Source organism: Plodia interpunctella, chromosome 1, assembly GCF_027563975.2.
Source record: "Plodia interpunctella isolate USDA-ARS_2022_Savannah chromosome 1, ilPloInte3.2, whole genome shotgun sequence".
In the NCBI taxonomy this organism is placed as follows: Eukaryota; Metazoa; Arthropoda; class Insecta; order Lepidoptera; family Pyralidae; genus Plodia; species Plodia interpunctella.
Genome location: NC_071294.1, coordinates 1,959,334 through 1,984,618, shown reverse-complemented (window position 1 = coordinate 1,984,618; position 25,285 = coordinate 1,959,334). Strand labels below are relative to the sequence as shown.

At 33.8% G+C, this 25,285-nt stretch overlaps 1 protein-coding gene across 11 annotated transcripts in view; it reads left to right on the top strand.

Moving 5' to 3' along the window:
* The window catches only part of LOC128671464 (pseudouridylate synthase RPUSD2-like), a 336,427-nt gene that overhangs the window by 298,098 nt on the left and 13,044 nt on the right, over positions 1-25,285 (top strand). For 9 of the 11 annotated variants that reach the window (XM_053747922.1, XM_053747938.2, XM_053747982.1 and 6 more), the window contains 6 exons: positions 3,849-3,935; positions 12,353-12,440; positions 15,882-16,104; positions 17,105-17,192; positions 24,476-24,584; positions 25,093-25,204. In XM_053747922.1, the coding sequence (XP_053603897.1) occupies positions 3,849-3,935; positions 12,353-12,440; positions 15,882-16,104; positions 17,105-17,192; positions 24,476-24,584; positions 25,093-25,204 (707 nt within the window). Of the gene's footprint in view, positions 1-3,848; positions 3,936-12,352; positions 12,441-15,881; positions 16,105-17,104; positions 17,193-20,984; positions 21,073-24,475; positions 24,585-25,092; positions 25,205-25,285 lie in introns of all 11 variants that reach the window. The other 2 variants (XM_053747931.2, XM_053747994.2) reach the window with 2 other exon arrangements.

The window sequence follows — 25,285 nt, the reverse complement described above, 5'->3', positions numbered from 1 at the left end:
GTACTAGGTGAGCGACAAACGCGGCAAGACGTCGCGATGCGATATGAAATAGAAGAGTGTACGTACTAGCTGCTGGCTTCGCTCCCGTGAGAATTTCGGGATAAAAAGCATGTGGTATTCCAGGTTATATTCTACCCGTGTACCAAATTTCATAACAATCCGTCCAGTAGATTTTGCGTGAAAGAGTAACATACATACATACACACATCCTCACATACAAAACTCTCCAAATTTTGCCTTAGTTGCGAAACTGAATGGACGAACAATTTATTTACAACAAGGTTTAAGATCACAGAACTTTATATCGATATAGTTCTGTTGTATTTGTTTTCTATATCGATAGAAAACAATTGTTCCTCAATTTATACGGAGACCGAGCGTGCAGACACGGGAACTACATACACCTATTTGTTCTATCTCTATATAGTTCTGTGCTTAAGACTACTAAATATTACAATTACTACTACTCAATCTTTTATGCAAGTAGCAACCGACAAGTATTATAGTAGTTTATACCTAGTATTTTCTACCTAGTATTTACTGCCTAGTATTTTCTACCTGGTATTTTCTACCTAGTATTTTCTACCTACAATTGTAAATATTGTATTGTTGTCCCAAATAAACGAAAAAAAAAAAGTATTTGTTTCTATGAAACTTTCGTATACTAAACAGTCAAATCAAAAATTTATATCATCGCATCCATTTATATATCCATCAATCATCTAAATCGAACTGGCTAATGTGCTAATCGACTACCATATATCATTTTTCGGCCAGTACCCTCAACATATTATTCTTTTCTCTCATTTTGGAGGGACTGATCGATGCGAACCATCACTTATATAGTCCTCATGCCTCGTTCACATGCGAACATTTAACTTGCGCGAGAAATACTATTGGAAGCTAAATAAATGCTACTGAATGCGACATGGTGACAACGCGTGGACATTTTCGATGGAGTTATTTTTCGATAAATAAATAAATATATTAGGACAAATCACACAGATTGAGCTAGCCTCAAAGTAAGTTCGAGACTTGTGTTATGGGATACTAACTCAACGATACTATATTTTATAACATATACATATATAGATAAACATCCAATCCAACATCCATCCAATCAGAAAAAGATCATTTTCCATCATGATCCGACCGGGGATTGAACCCGGGACCTCTCGGTTCAGAGGCAAGCACTTTACCACTGCGCCACCGAGGTCGTCGATATAGGTACAGTCAATACACAGGCTCATCAACCTACCCAAATTCATTGCAAACTCGCCCCTATTACCGCGGCATAGAGGTTAGTTTAGGTTAGGGTAACTTTATATGCTGTTGACTGTACTTAAAGTTTTATTCTTAATTATAATATCACTTATATAATTGCTGCTGATGATAACTGTCAAAAATGTTTGCCAACATTTTGTCCCAGAGTAATTAGTCTTTGTATTTTTTTTTTATTGTTGTTGTTAAGAAGAGTGTATCACTGTTGGAGAGAGAGGTTTCACCATTATTTCCATTCGATTCACTCTTGTGTTAATTCTGCCCAATTCGTAAACAACTTTCAGATCGTCTCGCTATCTTATTTTTAGTTTTCCTGGTTTCTGCTTTATCTAAATATCCCAAGTCTGTATTTTTTTTTATTTACCTTAAATTGAGGAGAATACGAGATCCCAATCATACGATATTAGTCACGTATTGTGCAAACAAAGCATGAAACCTAATATCGGTCATTGACAAAATGACATGGTAATTTTGGAAAATATCATATGTTTTCTTTCAGAGGGTTTTACTAAAGTACCTATACATAGTCGACAGCACATCCACCTATCAAAATTCATTGCAAATTCAACCCTATTACCGTAGTAGTAACTTGACATGCGGTTGGTTGTACAATAAATGCACAAATTTGTTATGTATCAAGTACATTATTATTTTACAATTATTAATTCGTTTGTCACTGACTAGCAAGAAGAATATGAAGCTGAATTAAGCGAAAATAAAAATAAAAGCATTAAAAATAAAAAGAAGACGAAACTAGATTCATTCCTTATTGAAATGTCGCACACGTGGCGCGACGCGTGACGTGCCCAACATGGCGTCGTGTTGACATACGCAATCAGCATTTGTGAGTTTTGCCGCGCTAATTGTATTCAGTTCGTCAATTTGTTTTGATGTTTTGATTGCCAGTTTGTTGCCCTGAGGATTTAAAAAATGTTTTAACATGTTTAAGTATAAAGAAGGTGCAGTGAAAACGTGATCAGTATCAAAATATAAATTTATAATGGCGATTAGTAGCGTTCTAAAATTTCTGTTTTGACATAAAGAACCACCCCTTTTTGTTTATACTCTTTCTACACAAAATTTACTATTACAATTATCATATAAAACCAGTTTTAGTTTTATTGTTATTATTGTTTCTTATTTATTTGTATGTTTAGGTATTTTTTTCCAAATTTATATATATATTTATATATTATATGTATATGTGAGTATATTATGTGTTAGTTTATTTACTGCGCCAACGCCTCTCTCCATTATCGTACCCCAAGGTTGACTGGAAGAGATCGCAGAATTTAGCGATAAGTCCGCCTTTGTGCCTTTTATTTTATTTTTGTATGGTTCTTTTTTTGAAATTTCGCTTTGGTTCAATAAAGAGTATTGTATTGTATTATTTATTACACTGAAGAAGGTGATTAAAATTGAACTCGTTTTATGTTCGGACAATTTAAAATGCTACCAATTGATGTAATTCCTCAATTTCTTATTCATAAAAAAGAACATAATTTAAGCTATTTCAAATATGTTTTGTCTTATCCTATCAATGTCAATATGGTACGGTGCGATAGTGACAAATTTTTTAAACAGAATTTTTAATCTATATGTGTCAATCTTTGCGTTGATTTTCAGTCTCTCTCTCTCACTTTGTGTTGATCTACAATATTAGAAAATAAACAAAAGTATAGAAGTAGAAAAGCCTAGATATTTCTATATTCGAAGCGTGTCAAGGTGCCACGTAATGTACCTCCAAAATCCGAAGGTCGAAAGGAATGGTCGAGGAATGCCTCCCCAGGGGAATCCAGTATAAATGAAATTCTATATTAATGCAATAACTCAGGAACACGTAGCCTACCTAATGGAATATCTCCGATGTATTTATGGTATTGGGTTTATTGACAAAATTAAGGTTACCTTTCTCTAAGGTGCTGAATTATTATTGCATTATGTTGAAGTTAAATAGACGTTTTGTTCATTTTGATTTTGTATTCGTTCAATTGGATATTCTCCAAGTTGTCAAATCAGATAAGTACTTTTTTCTAATGTCAAGAACAAAATTTTGTATGGAGCTCGTATGACATAATGTATTGTAACGTCACGGATTTTAGAGTCAAAAATAATTGCTTATTCTAACACCGAAAACCTGATGAAACCGAAAAATAGTAAACCTCCCAATTAATAAAACTGATCAATTAAAGTGACATTTCATTGTCGTGTTTGATTATTTAAATACTTTCATATATTTTATTTTTTAACACGTCTAATAGCCTATTACGCGCCATAATATGATTATTTTTCGTTAGTTTCGTTTTTAGACATAATTTCTTCAGCTACTCAATTATTTACTCTAATGACAGAGACTGACGTAAAGTATTAGTTTAAAATTACGTAAAAATCCATATTGGTTTCAGTACTACAAATATCTGTATCTGATCTTGTATTTCTGTACATGCCTCGTAGTCGAAAAAAAAATACTGGCAACATGGTATTCTCAAACAGAATTTTAAACCGAATATTGCGTTCCAAAATATAGCTTCCACAAAATTTAATATCTCCCGTCTCTTTTGTTGCAGGGTGAAAAAGATAGCGGCAAAAACTGTATATTGTCGTGCGAGAAGAGGAAAGCCGATGACACTGATATTAACAAGGATTTAAAAAAGGTTGGTGGCAATTTTAAATTTCGAACACGGGACGAGCGTAAAATTTGAATTTAAAATTTTCAGCTAGATTTTAGAGCAAACATGGTTAATTTTCATCACTTTAGTTTTTATTTGGTAGTTTCCTTAGATGGAAATTTATTTGCATTATAAAATGAGCATTAGGATACGTTCATTTTATAATGCAAATAAATTTCAATAAAAGGTCAATCGTAAAATGTTTCATATATATATTTTTTGTAGTAGTAGAATTAATTTAATACTTTTCTGACTTTTTAGCAGAATCTAGGCAAAGCCGTATCAACAAGAAATTATATCTTTGATGCTAGACACATAGGTCATTTTAGATATATTAATATCATAAATGCGTTTGTGAGCTTGTATGTGTGTATGTTTGTTACTCTTTCACGCAAAATCTACCGGACGGATTATTATGATATTTGTTACACGGTAGAATATAACCTGGAATAACGAAATTCCCACGGGAGCGAAGCCCCGTGTCGCAGCTGGTGGTTAATAAAAATCTAGTTTGATTCAGACATCCAGAATTGACATTAATTTCAAGAAGGGGGATAGATTTAATATATAAAATCTTGCACGCTATAGAAAATAATCTGACAACGAGTTTTAAATTACACGAATTTTCACTGTTCTATAAAACAAGTTTCCAATATAATACCAATCTTCAGTGACAACACCCCTCGCCATTGCTGATACCAGTACCCGATACCGAATACGTATTTGGCACGCAACCGAAATAGGTTGCAGGTGAAATTTAACTTTCACGTATAAAGATATTTATTTCTAAAAAAACACCCTTCATTGTTGGCACTATGTCGAAATTACATTTATATATACATATATTTACATACAAAAAAAATAAACTCCATGTGACAAGTAAATAAAGCTATGTATTTTTAAGAGTATGAACTTGATTTCTAGAAAAAAAAAAATGTCCCTATTAATTAATTTTTTTGCATCATATTTATCGGAAGTGAGATATTAAACTGAAAGTCATGATAAGATCTCTGTAGGTTAATAACTTTGTTGTAAAGGATTCATTTATTAAAAATACAAATAATAAAACAAAATAAAACATAAATAATTGCAAAGTCAATCAAAAATGCCACCCCGAATTGTACCCGGTTCAAAAGTACCCATAACGCTAGCTGCGTTTCCTCGTTGGATAGCAATTGATAGCCTTTGAACCAAGTACCATCCGGAGCGGTAGTCATATACTCTGTAGGTTGTATGTCTTCTTCTTAGATAATTACGATGCAGTCAAAATAATTAATTATTTAAGTATACAACAATAGGAAACTAATTCCTATAGAAATTTATCCCGAGAAATTATAATGGAAAACAGAGAATTATATAACGAGTCATCAAAGCGCCCACCAGTAACATAAAATCGAATATAAATGTCATACAAACACGTGATATAAATAAAGGTATATATATATATATATATATACCTAAATAGAGACATCACAGTATACATTAGGGTCATGTTACGAAGGTATGAGCTTTGAACACGCGATGGTGCGACACTACTGAGGATTGATGTAGATATAAAAATGTATAGAGGTCGCAAACGTTTCAATTTCACACTCACACTTGAAAACAAACAGTTGAGAATGGAAATATCCGTACATAATTGTTTATTTGTAATATATTTATCGTAGAAAGAATAAATGGTAACAACTGTGGAAATAACAGTCAACTTCTGTATATTTCTCAGTTCACAAACTGCCATCATTCCTTTTCCGCTTCTCTATCTTACTGGAATGAATAATAAATTAGAAACCTACAGACATATTTTTAATTTATCGTGATAGACGGGTTAATTATTACATATAGAGATGCTTTGGCTCCTTTTTAAATATTATTTTTGTTATTTTAACACTCCATAGGGAAAGCATAAAAATTCAATTTCGTTATGATCAGTTTTGCCTAAGTTACTGGCCAAGAATAACAGACAAAATGTGAAATGCATATTTTAATAAAAATAATCATTTAATAAGGGGGTCGAATCTATTTTATTCAACTCCTTAGCATGGTTACATTTTCAGTATTTTTCTCAATACAAAGTTCAAGTTCTTATTCTTATCCGTGCAAAATTCTGAGGCTTCTATTTCTTCTGATGTCTGTAACAGTCTCTGATGGCTTGGTAATATTGGAAGTTGTACCAATCTTCTGCTAATGACTTCGTTTGTGAACGAAATGTTATGGATCGTCGATGAACGATAGAAAGAGAATTGATTGCGATGCCTAATGTCCTTTTGGTCTCATTCTTTACACTAGCTGCGCCCCGCGGCCTCGCTCCCGTGGGAATTTCGGGATAAAAATACCCTATACTATAGTCTACTCGTGTATCAAATTTCATAACAATCGGTTCAGTAGATTTTGCGTGAAAGAGTAACATAGATACACACATCCTCACACACTTTCGCATTTAGAATATAGGTAATATTAGTAGGATTGTGTATTTTTTGATGTCCAAAATTAAATCACGACGGCATGTGGATTGATTATAATTTATTTGGAACTTATTTAGACCTTAACAGATTAATTTTATATTATATAATAATTTGTCAAAAAGCTACACTCTTCTGACATTTCGGAACGACTACTGCAATGTAGAAATGCCGAAGTACCCTGGTCCCTATCATGCCAAAAGGGCTGACGTTAATCCTTGAAATTCCTACTTAATTTAATACGAAAACATACCAGCAGGATTCTTAATTATAATATAATAGCAGCCTTCGCTCGAGTAAAAACACAATAAATTATACACCTAAATCTTCCTCAGGAATCACTGTCTGAAAATCCGTGCAGTAGTTTTTGTGTTTATCGCGAACAGACAGACAGACGGACAGACGCAGCAGAGGACTTTGTTTTGTAATTTAAGGATACGACAGCATAAATAAATAAGGAAAGAAGATATTTTTTAATTAAGTACAAGATTTGATATTTTATATCGTTCTACTCTGGCATGGAACTCAGTATATGTTGTGGAAGTGAATATTCATAGCATTCTTCAGCTGTGATGCCCTGATACCCGAAGTCTGCGTAGAAAATACAACCTTTAAATTTTTACTATTCGGTTATGCTGTGATTTGACGAACAACCGCATGTTCATACCTTTTTTAGATGTACTATTGTTGCTCAATTGTATCACTTAGTTAACGGTTATTTAACGATGTTTTGTATCGCTTAGTCGTCTCGGACGACCTACGGGAGTATATGTAATGGTCCCATTCTAGGGCGGGAAACACACGCCACTAACTAGTAAGAAATTCCCGAAAAATAACTAATAACTAAAGTAAGAAATTCCCGAAAAATAAACGTACTTTGAACACTCTACGGCGGCGTCTTGAAGACTTGTAATGTATTTAAATTAGGGTCGAGACTCAACTCTCGTAAATTCCTCTCCCCCACCCTCCCTTGCTCGCCGTTTGCGGGGACAATGAAAACAAAATGACCTGATGGGGTCGCGTGGGGCGGGAAAGTAAACTTCTTGTTTCAGACCTTTGATGTCGCTGTCGAAAATTAAATGCCTCATTACAACAGATTTATGTATGTACTAGTACTAGCTTTTGCTCGCGGCTTCGCCCGCGTGAATTTATCTGCTAAAGCGGACCATTCACAATTTTCATACAAACTTTCACCCGCCATTATTAGTAATTTGGAGGTTGAATTTTGGAAAAAAAGTAGCCTATGTCTTGAACAGGGGTCTTTAACTACATAAATACATACCAAATTTCATAAAAATCGGTCCAGCGGTTTGGCCGTGAAAGCGAGACAGACAGACTGTATGGATACCGACCCCACATAAAGTGGGAATACCCTGATTATGATAGAAAATTACGAATTTAATTATCTTTAAACACATAAAAATAGGGTATTTTTATGGATATAAGTCTACCTAAATTCAATTAAAACTTAATTGTTCTTTTTAAAATGTATCATGAATGATTACAAAAAAAAACTTAGGCTAAGGCTGAATTATTTATTTCTTTTCGAGTATATTATTACTAACTGGTGTTAAATTTTATTCAAGTCATGCTAAAATAATCTTAAAACACAGAACGGATTTCCTAAAACACTAACCGAATCGAAGCTCCGAATAAATGCTACATTAAAATGGAATCTAACTACTAACGGATTTCCTAAAATCCCACAAAATGTAGTTCCAAATGCTAACTTTTACACAAAATCGCTAGGTTATGTAAAATGGACCTCAAAAACCGCAGCTTTAGTGAGTAAACCGCGAAATTTCAATAAAACTCAGCTCGGAGTCAAACTGGCGCGAAACAGCCCGTCGGCCATTTTGTTGATTTATCGCCTCATGCTCGCGCTGAAACTCCACATGCGATAGTTTAAACGTCTGGCTTTATTGTTTCTGATTATTTGATTTAATTTTTTTTACCAAAATTGGTACAATAGGCAAACTTAACACTAAAAGCATTCTCTACCAGTCAACCTTCGGGAAAAACAGAAAGACTAAAGCGATAGGTGCTTGATTGAATAAAAGTCAATACATAGAATAGGTACATGAATAAAATACATAAAATTTAATACAAACATAAATATATACATAGATACAACATATAGATACATTCAAATATTATAAGTAAGTAAGAGAAAGACGTCTAATTCTGCTTTAATATAGAATCAGAGAAGTAATTGTGAACATTTCCCTTGAAGGAGAATCTGTTAGAGAGATATCTAATGTCATCAGGCAAGGCGTTCCAGAGTCGATTAGCTTGAAGAGTGAACGATCTGGACATACATTTGAGGTTTTACTTTTAGCTAACGGCTTGTCTCTGTCTAATATGAAATATGATTTCTAGGCGGCCATTTTATGTAAAATAATATAACACAAAATAGCACCAATAACATTTTCCAAATAAAGAGAAAAATGGAATTACTTAATGAAAATGATTGTAATTTGTATAAAACATTGTATAACCTAATAAGAGAATCGATAAATAATGCGTGTTGATGGTCTGTCAGCTAAGCATGCCAAAGACCGTGCAAAGTGAAGAAGAAAAGTAAGAAAGCAGTCCCAGGTCTTGAGGAATCAGGAAGACAAAGAGACGTAACATTTATTTTATCTGTCATTAATGTAATCACAATTAAATCTCTATACAGATTTGTATGTTGTGAATCAAATGCAGCCTGCTGCTATACTTGAACGAAACTTTTCTCCACAAAGTTGTTTAAGTAATGACAAAGTAAGCAATAGAATTTCGTAAGTGCAGCCACGAGCGAAGTTCGATAGTTATGAGTTCCGAAGTTCATACTTCGCTGATATTTGGGCCAGTAATATTGCCTACCTTACGACTTGTACGAGTTTAGGGAATGGGCAATATGAGGCAGTTATTCCAAGCATTAAGAAATCTAGGTCGAGAATATGAAAGCGTGAGCTTAGTGCCACACTAGTACAGTCAACAGTACAACAACTACCTTCAATGAACCGCAATGGCGCGGTAATAGCGGCAAGTTTACATTGTATTTGATGTGATGTTGACTGTACTATTATATATTAAATTTATTTATTTTTCACAAATATTAATGCTATTTTACTAGTGAATCTGTCTTTTTTGAGTCTACATCTAGACATCATGATATAAGTAGTTAACCAAATACATATATGAGCTGTTGCCTACAGCTCCGCTCGCGACAGGCTATTTTTTAACTGTATCTATACTCAACACTGTGAAAGCGAGATAGATAGAGATAAATTCGCATGTATAAGTATGGAAGTATGTAGCTTTAATTAGGTTAAGTTATTGTAATTGGCAGCCCTGTCATAATTGTCACTTTGTGGATACGCCGCTGTGTCATACATTTTCTTTTATCTATGGTCATACACTACTATTAATATGTAAAATAATGTTTATTTTTTCTGTTCGTTAGTGCAGCTGTTTTTTTCTTCCTTAATAAAAATAAATAAAACACTGTCCATTTTAAAGCTCAGTTACTAATAACTTTGCCAGTAACAATCTTCCCAATTTTCCCAGTATTTGCGGATGATTCGATGTAATCATTGGATCCCAGAGTTTAATCAATCTGGTGTATTTAAAAATAATTAAATTGGAATCCCGGCATCGTAATAAATTGGGCCGATGTCGAAACAGAGTGAAAATATTGGGAATAAAGTGGGAATAAAAGAGACCAATCGGTGGGCAACCGAGCGCGGTCGACCTATTTGTTTAATGAAATTCTGGGCGTACGTTGCGTAAAGCCGTTGTTTTTATTCTCACTAGCTGTGGTTCGCGGGTTCGGTCGTGTTATGCGAACAAATGGAAGCTAATTGGGTGGTGTGGAGTGTAACTCCATTGTATTGGGACCAAATAATACAAATTTTATTTTATTTTCGCGGGAGAAAATGGCTAAAACCTTTTCTTTCCTCTTCGCGTTGTATTCCTCATTACTGACTGTCGTAAACTCCCCCTTGAGAAATCAGTTTTGTGTGTTCAATGTTTCTTCACTTGTGAAACAAACAAACAAAACTTCCCGGTCTTTAACGGTGAGGAGCGCCTCATACAGGTTGGTTTCCAGCAACGTATCAGGCCAGGCTATCTAAATGGGTTGCGTCCCCTTGATCGCTGTCACACTCTATGTTGTACGTTTGCACCCATATCGATTTACCATGACAATAAAATTAATGAGCGGTCAATTATCCAAAAATATATCTTACAGTCGTCAATTTACAAAGGTGTAGGTAGAGCAATCAAATCTCAAACAGATCACGACACACTCAATCCCAAACAGGACCCTTAAAAATCCCGTAGTTTGACGAAACAATTTTCGAATATTCGAGCAAATAGATTGACAGAATATTCAACGGAATCGTGTGCCGAAATAGCTTATAAAAAGTTTTCATGCAAATTGATGAACGTGTAGAAATGCGATTAATGGAATTAGATATATTTTGAAAAAATAATAACTAAGTTGGGTAATTGGAAATACACAATAACTCACAAACAATCGGAACAACCAAAACTTGTTCAGTTGGGATCACAAATATAAGAATAAATGTAATGTTCTTATATCTATGGTTATGATTGAATAGAATTAATGTGTTTTAATTGGTCACTTAAGTTCAAGCTGTTTGTTCTCGATAAAAGCAAGTTGACTATATGTATTTGAAGTCATAAAGGCTATTGTCATCCTGTCAGTTTCTGCAAATGTTGGATGTTGAAAATAACACAGTTCTGATTTCAAAAAACAGTCTGCCAAATTAGCTATCAAATAAAAAAAAACAGCATCCAAATCGGTTCACCCTTTGATGAGCTACGGTGAACAGACACACTTGGCGGTCAAACTTGTAACTGTCTTTTTGCCTCGGGGGTTAAAAGTGAGATTTAGTACAATCACATATGTCATTTATGACACAACACAATTTTCCGTTCAATTTTTGACGCGACTGAAGCTATGAAGCTATAGATAATATTGAAGCCAATATCAAAGTATTCGTAACTATATCTATTGTCTGTAGTCTAACGTCTCTTTTTTAAGTATTGAAAGATGTAAATATAAAAAAAATATATATATAAATATATTAGGATAAATTACACAGATTGATTTAGCCCCAAAGTAATTTACAGACTTGTGTTATGGGATACTAACTCAACGATACTATATTTTATAACATATACATATATAGATAAACATCCAAGACCCGAGCCAATCAGAAAAAGATCATTTTCCATCATGACCCGACCGGGGATCGAACCCGGGACCTCTCGGTTCAGAGGCAAGCACTTTACCACTGCGCCACCGAGGTCGTCGAATATACATGGGTATAGTTATACCTTTTAAGCAATATACCTTTATATTATAATAGTTTTTAGCAGTATTACCTAGCTTTGTAGACAATATCTGTTTATACCCACATTAATTTGCGTTAGGGCGGGAGGCGAATGAGAAAAGTTTTTTTAAAACGAAACAATGCGGCTCTGCTTTTATTAATCCTAGTAACATGCGATGGTCGCCCTGGGCCGGTGTTGGATAGACGCTTTAATTTTTTAGTTAGATGATGTTACGTGATTTTTGTACAGAGAGATATAGAAGTGGTTGGGAACAGAAAGGGGAGGCTTTTACCACAGCAGTGGGACCTTAGCTACATAAAAAACGTGATTTTTCTAATAGTTTCTCGGATTGGATTACAGCCTAAACCAATAACGCTAATGTAATTTAATAGTATACTGGAGTACTCCTATTTTAAGTCTGGACTAGCGATTTTGTCTTGCGTCTTTATCGAAGAAATAAAGATATAAAACATAACAAAATGCCTCACAAATTATCGCGCTTTCAGAAAACACTCGAACTAATTACATTATACAAATCGCGTCGTATTTATCGCAACAAAAGGAAAGTGCTAAGTTTAGATGTTTTGTTTGTTGCAGGCGAAGTTGGAGACAAAGGCGCTGAAGGCGAAACGGCCCGGCTTCACCGACGACCGGTACAATGAAACCTCATATTATATTGAAAATGGTGAGTATAATTTAATTTATATTAATCAATAAATAAATAAAATAAATAAATAAATATATTAGGACAAATCACACAGATTGAGCTAGCCCCAAAGTAAGTTCGTGACTTGTGTTATGGGATACTAACTCAACGATACTATATTTTATGACAAATACATATATATAAACATCCAAGACTGCCGATTTTTGAAATTTGAAATTATAATTACATGTTAGCAGGCTATCTGGGGGCATGGTAGTGTGCCCGCCAAGACGAGCCGTGCGAAGCGCAAGGGCACTACCTACCTTTTCTCGAAACGTTAATAATATTTCTTAGTTTTATTAAAATTACTAGCCTTTGACCGCGGCTTCGCCCGCATTTATTATGTGGGCTTATAAATAATTATTGTCAAACAAATATACTAGGTAGACAAACATTTTTTAATAAATTGTTCTGGCTTTATTAATCCCATAAAGAACCCATAATTATTTTTCAGTAATATCTCCTATGTACAGACATTACACACACAGTTTTATTATATGTATAGAGTATCAAATTTTTCAATCCACAGACAAAAGAAAACACCATTTGAGATCTAAAAGATGTAATACAGAATATGTTTTATTTTCGATTTCGTTTTCCGGAAAAATTTAGATTTCCCCCAGGGAGCGCCTATAATCCCACTCTTATTGAATTACATCCACCCCAAAACTTTGTTGATAATTCCGTTACAAAATTTTTTGTTCAATGTTCTGAATATTTGAGTCTTTTGTTTGATATCAACCAAGCATCACATCGGATTATTGATGTCTTATTGAAATAAATATTTCAATATTTTAGATGTAGTCACTAAATTAATTTTGTTTAACAATGGTATCAAAAATCGCATGATTCTAAGTCTGAATATTATCTTATGATCGAAGTCATACTCGTTTGTTGAAATAGTTTTAATAGGATTCACTCGATTGCAAATAAGGCACAATTTAAATTACGACCTGATATTTATTTCAATAAACTTAGGCGTCGAAGTAGAACACGAACAAGATGGCGGGACGATTTATACAAGCGTGTTTCAGCGTGTTTGGCAACAAATGGCTCAAGATAGAGACCTTTGGAAGACAAAAGGAGAGGCCTTTGCCCAGCAGTGGGACACTTAAAGGCTATTAAAAAAACGGGTTGCACCGGAAGATGTGTGCCGGGAGTGCCGGAAGAAGTGAAAACTTGAATATTAACGTTGTGCATTTTTGACGTCTTACGAATTTTCGATCAGGGTCACGTGTCCTGACGCGAGTTTAACATTTTTTACCTATCACAAAAAGTGCACAACGCCGCTAAAGAAGTTTTCACTTCAAAACTTTAAAATGAAAATACATTTTAATATAGAAAATAATATGGAAAAACAATTTTCGCCAAAATTCTTGGAAGAAAAACCCCAGGGCGCTTCAAAACAAATTACCTTGCTCCATTAATTATTATATTTAATTAGAAATAATTTATTTTCAAAATAATCGTCGCCTCATGTTTCGAAAATTAATTAAAATTCTTGGGGAATCATAAAGGGAACTTCACATCTCGCAATTATGTCAATATTCTACATGGTATCTAACTTTACGTTAAATATTACGTTAAATAGTATAGTAGTATAGTATATTTATTAAATAGCTCGGGATAAATTACCGTATGTGTTATTCCAGGTTATATTCTACCCGTGTACCAAATTTAATAATAATCCGTCCAGTAGATTTTGCGTGAACGAGTAACAAACATACATTTTGAAATACACAAATATAACTTTCGCATTTACAATTGTTGAATGTTGCTTAGTTACTTGGTTACTACGCTACGATACAGTCAACCATTCAGGAATCTTGTTTTTATATTTCGCTTAGAAATATTATTTTATATGTAAATATATATGCCATTGCGATCTATTATTCTTATTATATTGATACATAAAAATCTATATGCAGGTCTATCTATTTATCTATTTTTGTCTCTTGGACTAATCCAAGAGACAAATATATATTGGTATGTATCTACGGCTAGAATAAGTAATTTCTAATTTGGATCTATAAAAATATATGCTAAATAAAAATCAGGATTATTTTACTTGTTAATGGCCGGCACTCTTGTAATCCATTACCCTTACTCATATATAATATGTTACGTAATCGGACCCCACTTGACTAATAGACAAGTTTGATTACATTGGGTGAGTTTAGGGCGAGTAGTTTAATAGTAATTTAAAGAAAAAAACGTGTTGCACTCCGCGAGTGACGGCAGAAGTGAAAACTTGACGTCTTAATTTTCGATCAGGGTCACGTGTCCTGACGCGAGTTAAACATTTTTTTACCCATCACAAAATGTGCACAACGCCGCTAAAGAAGTTTTGACTTCAAAAAAGATTAGAAAAAATAGGTCGAAATAAGTTTTATTCCCGCTTTATTCTTGAACTAAGAGTAGTGAAATAAAGAATTGAATGATCCATCTCTAGTCAGAGTGAGTATGGAGTCCGTACTAGGCTAATCATTTCATTTTAGACGATCACTAAACTACTTAAAGCTAATTATTTACTAGCTGAGCCCCGGGGCTTCGCTCTTGTGGCATAAAAAGTACCCTATGTATTATTCCAGGTTATATTCTACCCGTGACCGAATTTTATAACAATCGGTCCAGTAGTGTTTTCATGAAAGAGTAACAATCCTCCAAAACTTTCGCATTTATCATATTAGTAGGATTCATACCTTAAATGACCGTTTTTCTTACGGATACGCTAGCACTGAACGACTCGTCATGCTCACTCGCCAATGAACTCGCCCATTTTATAACAATGTGAACTGAAAAAATCCCAACATTAGATTTTTCCTTGAAGGTGGAGTGCTCCATTATATTATTGGTAATAACCCTAGTCATCTTACCGCAGTGCCGCGGTTTCTTCAATCTAATTTAACGTCTTAGCATTGCAGAATTTTGCGCCAGTCGCGTAATATTTCTAAGTGCCAAAGTTAATGTTCTCCTTTTTTACTTTAGTTTAATAGAGTATTCTATGATGGCGGCCTTTCGTGCGCCGGTTCAAGACGTCATTGCACCAATTTTAAATTCTAGAAAAAAAATGCATAAAATTATTGTTTCTAATATAATAATTTTAAATCTATTATGTCGACACGCTAAGGAAAAGATTTAAAAAGATTTAAAATGTGTTTACTGAAGTCAATACTGAAACCATAAGTTTGATGACAACGCTATCTCAAAAAACGTCAAAGTTTATATAAATATATATTCTTTACTCTTTCATTCTAAAACTACTGAACATATTTCGTTCACTCTCTCGATAGGGCAATAGAAAAAGTCTGCCGTTTAAATTTCTTATAAAAGTGAATAAATAAATAAAATGAGAGACAGATATTATTTAGTTATATGATACTTGTATTCAATTATATTCAAGTAATGGTCATATTGCAGGTCTCAGAAAAGTGTACCCCTACTACTTTACATTCACAACCTTCACCAAAGGGCGGTGGGTTGGCGAGAAGATCCTGGATGTCTTCGCAAGGGAATTCAGGGCTCACCCAGCCGCGGAGTACGAGAGGTGTATCAGGGCTGGCACCCTGACAGTAAACTATGAAAGAGTCGACCCTGACTATAGACTCAAGCATAACGACCTACTTGCAAACGTTGTCCATAGGTACCATGTCTTATTTGTCTAATTTTGTAGATAGATGAAGCGTATAATCCGAGATATAGTCTGTTTCTGCTACAGGCGGAACAACGGTCAATGACCCGTGATTTTGTCTCTAATCTTCAAACACTTGTGACGTCGATAGCTATTGTTGCATTGCACGATGTCACCCACGATAAACTAGAGACAAAACCTGAGTCAACGACCCTTTTTCGCCTGACCAATAGAACAGGCTTTATTTAAATGACAGGCCAAATGTACTCACACACAATGTACATTACAAAGGACACCACAATCTAGTTGCCCATATTAACCGTGAGCTATCCTTATGATTGATTCCCTGTAAAATAAAATCTAAAAATAATGATAAATGCCCTTAAACTTGTAAAAATGTACAATGTAGTTCTATTAAAATATTAAACTTTTTAATGTTACCAGCTAACTAGTTTAACATAACCCGACTAAGTGTGGCTTTTATAAAAGTTAATCCGTAACATTTAAAAGTTTAAAATAGATTGGTAACAGGGGCTTCATAAACTGAATGAAAGTAGTATCTATATAATACACCAAATGAGCATGTGTTTGCACTTTTCCTAATAAGTCTTGCAGCTGATTGTTAGCCCTTTCAAAATAATTAGAAGTTTTGAATTAATATCTATAGAGTGTACTTCTAACCCATGTTCATTTGTTGTTTTGTTCTCGTCTAATCTGTATTTTCATACATAGACAGATTTGAATGAAACGGAGCATGAGCAAATTGTAAGCAACGATCAAAGTCCAATTCCGGATAGCTTGCAAAAATTTAAAATCAACGAATCGCATGTTCTAAAGTCCGAAATTGTCGATGTGATGATTTTTTTTAATCTGAATTCAGACATATATACTGTCCGTGCCAAAACTAAAGCATGCGTTTAATCAAAATTTTCTGACTTGACGAATTGACTAGTGAAGTTGCTCATGGTACGGATCACAACACTGCGAGAGCCTGACCTGTGTATCGTTGCAGGCACGAAGTACCGGTCACCAGTCAACCGATCACCCTCGTCCATATCGACGAGGATATTGTGGTTGTCAACAAACCGGCTTCTATCCCCGTAAGTGGCAATTGAGACAGCCATGTTATGTGTCGCTTCATTCTTTTCTTTTCTACCTTCACTTTTTATGCTATTCATTTTTTCTACATTATCAGTTTTATCTTTTCCATCTTGATTTCATATAATGCTATTCATTCTCGCTTTTTTAACTATACTATACTAATGTAAATTAGCAATCGTCTATTTCAAGTTGTTTGATGTTACATCAGTTAGAAGCTACTTAAATTTAATATCAAAAACAGAATGTGTAAATGAATAATACGAATTCCAGTAGTTGAATTCGCAATAATAATGGTCATAAACATGGTTGGTGGTCCACATATTGCACTTCACAGCTGTTATTTAATCTAGATTGAATCCACCAATTTACTTTGTATCTGAATTCGAATTTTGTAAATAGACTACAACTAGGTACTTTAATGTATTTCGGATTCTTTTATGCATGCTTTTACATTTTAGAATGTTACATTTTAGGATGGAGCATGAATTACGCGAATTTTGGTGTTCAATGTGTGCATTTCTCAGAAATCTAAGCTTTTAGGCAACATAGGCTTTTAAGTAACATTTACTTTACTTGATTTTATAGAACATGTTATGTAATATTTATTACATAATAATTCAATCATAATACTTATAAAATTTTCGAAAGTACGTTGTTTTTTTTTTGTAGTATTTTTAAAATTGAAATGGAGTTTTGCATTATTTAAAATGTTGTCAATTAAAAATTGTCGTCATTGAAACTTGCATTGGTTTTCATGAATTACCCAATTCATTCTCGAAGTAGTATTTATGTTCTTCATTTCATTATGACAAGAATACAGCTTCTCTATTTCTATAATATATTATACAATTAATGTCAACAATTTTCTATATTATTTGCAAAATTGCACGATCGCAGTCCAACTTTATGCACATTACTATTCACTTTCCAATTTCCATGACCACAATGCATAAAATAGTCTCATAAATAAGGTAAACTAAAAATATTTCCATTTCCGTTTAAAGTCTGACACTAATGCCATTAATATATTTATGCCGGCAACTTCATCCCAACCTAGTGGAATATCTAAAGCCACCGCTAAAATCCGCTTTCTAAAAGCACCCCACAAAGTCCTTTGCCGTTTACGAGAATAGCTCCTTCACAAGAAATATTTCAGATTTCGTGTGCCGAAGCTCTAATATTGCCAAGCCCGTTTTGCCATATTACACTTGATAAAATATTAACAGATGCAATATAAATATGTATATCAGTTCGCTGAATGTTTTTGTACGTTGTCTGTGTTGAAATTAAATGTCCGTAGCTTTTAAAACTCTGGAGGTTATGAGGTTATAACAATTTATATGTTTTAATGTCTCATTTTCAATTTTATTCTTATTAGCGTTGAAGAAAGGTAAGTGATTAGTTTGACCGTTTATCCAGAAATAAAATCGAAACAGCTTAGTAAAAATGTATTATTTAATAAAGAAGCGATAACAGAAATTTGACTGCAAGCTTGTGAATGCTAAAGTGATGCGGTGACATGAAAATGCGCATGATATGAATGATACCCAATTACATTCGTAGATGCAACCTTATCGTGCTAAATGAATGGGATGGATAAATGTGACCATTATATCAGAAATGAATCTTTCCTACATTGTTTTTCATCCTAGCTAGTATCGCCTGCTACTAATTGTCTACCTCACCTTATAATGTAAATTTATGTTAGCCTATTAATACGATGAATGATTTCAAATTGGATATTAGTATCATTATCTTCTTCTATAATCCTGATTCTTCTATAACTAACAGCAAGATAATCAATTCTAACTATATGTTTATAACATTCATATGTTTCAATTTCAAAAGGTTTGTAACTGTCAAGTCAGCAGTGATCAATATTTAAATATTCACGTTTTGAAGATCGTTCCGATTCATTCCAGAAGGATTCTCATTCGCCCATGATTAACTTTATATTGCGAATCATAAATCGACGAGCTGGATTTAATAAGAAAATTTCTGCTCAAGTAAATCGATCCAATCCCTTTTGAAATAACCTGCTGAACTTATATTGAATTGAATTTGTAATAAATCTCAATTTTCCGTCGCGAAAAAGTAAGTAATTTATTTATATTAAAAAAATCAACCCGCACAAGCAAAATTACTTCCTTTTATTAGGTATTAAAGCTGACATAACATAAGCTGTTATAACCGTCAAGGTTTGTGTGTTTTACTGTAACTAATGCGTGTGCCCTATCCTTATTACCTATACACTTACTCTTAAACAAGTACACTATCAAAAGCCTTAGATGCGAACCCGCCATCTAATCAGCGTGGATTTTGACCCTTAGATTCTGGTGTACAACAAGACTTATCTACATGGCCTAGTCACGCTGTTATATTAATGCTATATGTTTTTGTAAGATGTTGCTTTACCCTTTATCACTCATGATTGAGCTTTTGTCATAAGTATCACAAAATGACGTCAATACGAATAATTTGACTGGAACGGTAATTTTAATCCTCATAAAATTTGTTCGAATTGAAACTTATAATGAGTTCAAATTACGAACATTGTCAGAAAATTATAAAATTTGACTTGTATTATTTTTATACCCACACTAGTCTTTTTAACTACATGATTTTTCAAAAGGTTTTTTTTTAACTTGTTCAATTTAAATAAGTATTTTTATTCTATATCTGATCTCTTTTTCATTCTTTATTAATGAAAACAAAAAAGGGAATTTATTAATTATGGTAAAATGTTTGTATGTCAAGCTACAATGCTACAATGCTCAGTTCCAATGTAAACTATTGAGCAATGCCATTATTGTATTTTTTTCTAGTTTTTCTTCTCCTCTAACTCACTGTGATGTTAATTATCCACTGCTCTATAAATTCCACATTATAAGGTTACCAAAAAATATCTTGTCGCATTTTCAAAATGTTTACGACAATGATAGAAAAGCTTTCATATTTTATCCTTTTGAACTACTGCAGCACGCGTTTTCTATAATATCCGAGAGCATATTAGCATGTGCTAAAAACACTTCCCACAAACCTCGTTTTTAATCTTTTCAATACTTCTGAACGAAAATGGAATTTTGCTTTTTTTTTAAAATGTTTTTTCAGAATCTGTTCTCTAATTTACAATGGAAGGTAACGTATGTTAGTATAATAATGACGAAACATTAATATTATAACAATACAATGTGAATGATTTTATAGGGAAAAGCAACATCATGGAAGATGAGAAAGCTATGATTTCCTATATTATTTGTGCTTTTTCAGCACTCATGGCGAAGGTTTAAGGATGACTTCATTGTTTAAAAATTTTGCAACATTTTTTTGATAATCTATTTTATTTAAGGACAAAAAACCACTATATTGTTCTTCTTTTATTCTCAAAATATATTTTATTGGTGTTGATGATACCTTATTATATTACGATAATAATATAGCTCTTGCCTCTGTCCTATGTCATTATGGGCGCTAAACATCTTAAACCTATGTTAAACCTTGGTCTACAAATAATCGCTCTTGATGTATTTTTAATATTCTGATGCCATCTACAGTTCGGTTTATTTGAGTCTTGAGTCTACTATAGAGAATAGATTCTTAACGAATGTTTCTTTCTTCTAGTTCAACAGTAGAGGTCGAAATATCGACCAAATGTGAAAAAGTAAAATAATAATAATAATAATAAAAATCGAATATGTATATTTTTTTTGGAGTTTAGAGTTAGAGATTTGTAGACAAAGGTGGTGGGACACCATAGCTTTGGTATTGACAATTGTGTCGTGGTGGGCCAGGCACGAGACTCCAGTGCTCGCTAACCCCTTGCGCATCATTCACGTGGACGAAGAACTGCTCGTGTTAGACAAGCCTTGCTCGTTACCGGTGAGTCGACTTGACGTGTGTGTCAGACTCTGTGGACGTTGAAACAAACACAAAACTTTGTGGACGTAAACATCCGATAACATGGACACTTTGGACGTCTGATCACATGAATACATGCACAAGACATAATATATCAATATCTTAAGATATCTAGCGCTTATATATTAGTAAAATGAACACAAAAATTCTGAAAACATTGATATAACACACTACAGGAACATATTTAAATTACTTATAATGCTCATCATTCATGTGGACGAAAGTAATTTCGTGTTCATAAGGCGTAACTGTGTGGACGTAAACATATGGACAAGACACTGACAACATGAACACAAACACACTTTATGCAACAGATTCTTAGCCTCTTGCACATGGTCTGTAAGCGTATTTGTATCATAGCGTTTGGTAATAAGTGCATAGTACATGCATAGTGCGCACTACGAGCACGTAATAGCTCAAAGGAATTTACAAACGACAGGAATTGTACAAAAATTCCTTTGAACAAAAATATGCTTACCATCCGTATGCGAAGGGCCTTGTTAATTTTAAAATAATATTTCACAGTCTTCAACTTCGACAATGCACGTTGCTTGATATCCGTTTAGTTTATATCCTGACTAATATTATAAATATGTTGTAAGTTTGTTTGTTTATTTGTTTGTTTTCTTACCTGTTCACGCGCTATCTACTCAATCAATATTCTTGAAATTTTGTATACATGTAGTTTGAAGTATGTAAAAGAACATAGGATTTCCTAGGTACACCTTTCATCCCGGAAAAATAACTGTTCCCGTGGAAAAATTACGCCTGCGAAGCCAAGGGCAACAGCTAGTATGTATATAATATTGTGAACGTCCTTATAACATGAACACAAAACTCTGATAACACGAAAACACACACTAATGATTAAACTCATAATCTGGACACAAGTAAATTATTAATTTAGAGACACGTACGCCAAAACATTTTCCTTTGTATTATATGTAGGTAATACTGTACTAAATAAATAAATATACAATGCCCAACGGCCCACAATAAGCACAAGGCTTGTATCGCGGGTCCTAAACACAGAAACGGGCACAACACAACACAGAACCGCAGACAAATACTTGTGATGTCAGTTACAAATATTTACTCGCGCTGGGAATCGCATTAACCCGCCATATCTGCTAGTATCAATTCATAGTAAAGTATCTGGAAATACCTATCGAAGTAATGTCTTAAAAATGCTCGGTCGCATAATAAAATAAATATTTTTGAACAGAAAACAGAGAAGAAAATTCCAAGTATACTTTACTTTTGCTAATTAATAATTTCCATTTCATTCGCTTCAATATTTTAATCTTTACAAAACGCCCACCGAACAGAATATTTCGATCAAATATACTTCGAGTCTTTATCGATTTACGGGTTCGTCGGATTAGAAATTTTTCATTGGAAGTGGATTACCGGGAATCAGTTAATATTGTACTCAAAGCTACCAGACGGATTCTTATAAGATTTTCACTAAATTTAGTTTTAGCCCCAGCCAAGCCGGGCGAGCCGCAGTGTTTCATAAATATGATAATACAATAACATAACACCTATATTATGCTTACCATGTCATATTTTCAATTTGATATTTTTATATTAATGAACACTTTCTAATTAATAAATTGCTTCATGGATATTAACAATTTTCCAATTATACAAATGGATTTACATCACGGCCCCTTCGAATCTAAACTAAACTGAACAAAATTTGGTACGACACCGATTTCTGAACGCAAAACACAGAAAATGTATTTCAAACTTCTATGAAATTGTCCATAGCCCGGTGTCCTGGTGAGTGACAAACGCAGCAATACATCACGACGCGACGCGATCCGTCATCGAATGTGTTTAATTTGATCATTATGTTGTGGCTGTAATTGCTCATAGACGCATCGCAACGTGCATCGTTCAGTTGGTCACCTAGGACGCCGGGTCAGAGTCTGGCAAAGATTTTGATCTGCACAAAGTTTTACCAAAAGTAAACACTCAGACAGATCTGGGAACGTGCGGTCTCCTTGCTAATCCCACTTAGAAGTGGATCAGAAGTGGGATCTGATGGTTTGCGTGACCTTTAGATAAATATTTGGATGTACTTCTGTCTTGTTTAGATCGACGCCATGTTTTGCAATTCTTCGATTTGTTTGATATAAAATATTTATTTTATTTTTGTTTTTAATTTTTATTTTTCTTATAAACCTCGGCACGATATTGAACAAAAACTTTTCCCTCTTATTTTGGCATCTTGTCATCTTTAGTGGTATGTTATAATTAAATACAATGGTTTATAAGTATTATTTTTTGGGTAAAATCTTTTATAAAATATGTAAGTTGATTTTAATCCTCTTAGCTACGTTGTGAAAAACATTGCTACATTTTCTTTATAAAATATGATGTAAAATGAAATAATCCGATGAAAAAGGTACATTCTATATACCGTTTAGCAATCCCGATTCATATATTTTATTAGGTAGTAGATTTATACTCTCTTTGTGTGCTATAACAAATTAAAAACATACTATATTTTATATATTTTTGTTAAAAGCGTAATTAAGTAAATGGAAATATGAATTGCATCACATGTGGTTCGACACTTTTGAAACTTGAAAAAATTAAAACCCTGGCATTCTAGGTGAGCAGCGTAGCGCGTAACAGGACGCGATGCGACCATCGATCATAATTGATCATTGATCACAAATGACATGCGTTTTATGTTGCCGCGCTGCGTAACTGTGCCTTGTTGCTTTTGCCGCTCACCTAGGACGAGATACCTTCTCTCCTGTTGCACGTACCTGCATCTCTGCTCGCATTAACTTTATGGCCTAAATATGTCATTTTCTGCATTGTATATTACCATTACTGTTACAGGTTACATTTCATTTATTTTTTAATCGTTATTTGTTACTTTTATTTATTTTACTCTCATTTGAAATGGTCTTCCTAACAGTTTTATCAAATGCATTGTTTGCTTTTTATAATTTATATTGTTTATATAATTCTATATATTATATTGAACATTCGCAATCTTTAACAATTTCAATGGTACAAAATTAAAGTTTTCAATTATTACTTTTCTTAAAATCAATTCTCAACAAATAAAAATCTCATAATCAAAAATAATATAAATATTTTTATATTACGACTACCCCGCGTTCTCGTCGAAAATCGGACAAAGCGGCGAGATGCCACGCGGCGCGAAATATCGAACTCGTAAACGTGGATGTCTTGTATAGACTATAAAGAACACTATCATATACATTCATACGTTTGATATATTTGGTATTGCGCTGCTTTGTCTAAATGACAACTCGTCAGTCATTTCAAAGATATGTTTCAATAAAACTTTATATTACTATTTTGATATTCCTGTCAGGTGCATCCGTGCGGCCGCTACCGTCACAACACGGTTGTGTTCATACTCGCCAAGGAATATAACTTGAAGAACCTTAGAACTATTCACAGATTGGACAGGCTAACTTCAGGTAATTATATTAATTATATTAAATGGTGCCGTGTGTGCCTAATACAAACGTCATCCTTCACACTGTAGATACGATAAGAGCTATACCGCGGGTCTCACTGATTCATATATGTAACACAGCACGGACCGCGAGTGCCTAAATACACATATTCATTCATTTTATAATAGTAAGTAATTGTTCTGGCTATGGTGGAACCACAGTATTCTGGTTGTGATCTACAGTTATTTATGAGGATGAGGCACATAACCTTGCCGTACATCACAAACGCACAATACCCAATCGTCCACTCTAATCACTAAGCTTGTGTCGTGGGTCCGATGGATATGGAAACACGAAAACGTGCTCATTTTTGTGTTGTATATATTTTGTATTAGACATAAATTTGTCTGCAGTTCTATGTGTGATGAGCGCATGATACTCCCAGAGCTGCAGACAAACCGTGAAAACAAAGTTTTGTTAGTTTAATGTATTTTTTTTTTAATTTTTAACACTCGTTTTCATCATACAGGATTACTATTATTTGGACGGAGTCCAAAGAAAGCGAGACAAATGGAACATCAGATTCGAAACCGTCAGGTGCAGAAGGAATACGTGTGCAGAGTCGACGGGGCGTTCCCCGAGTGAGTTCAACTTTAACTTGTACAGTTACTCATAAATGAACTGGGTAATGTGGTAACTTAATAAGTCGCGGAGTTAATAGC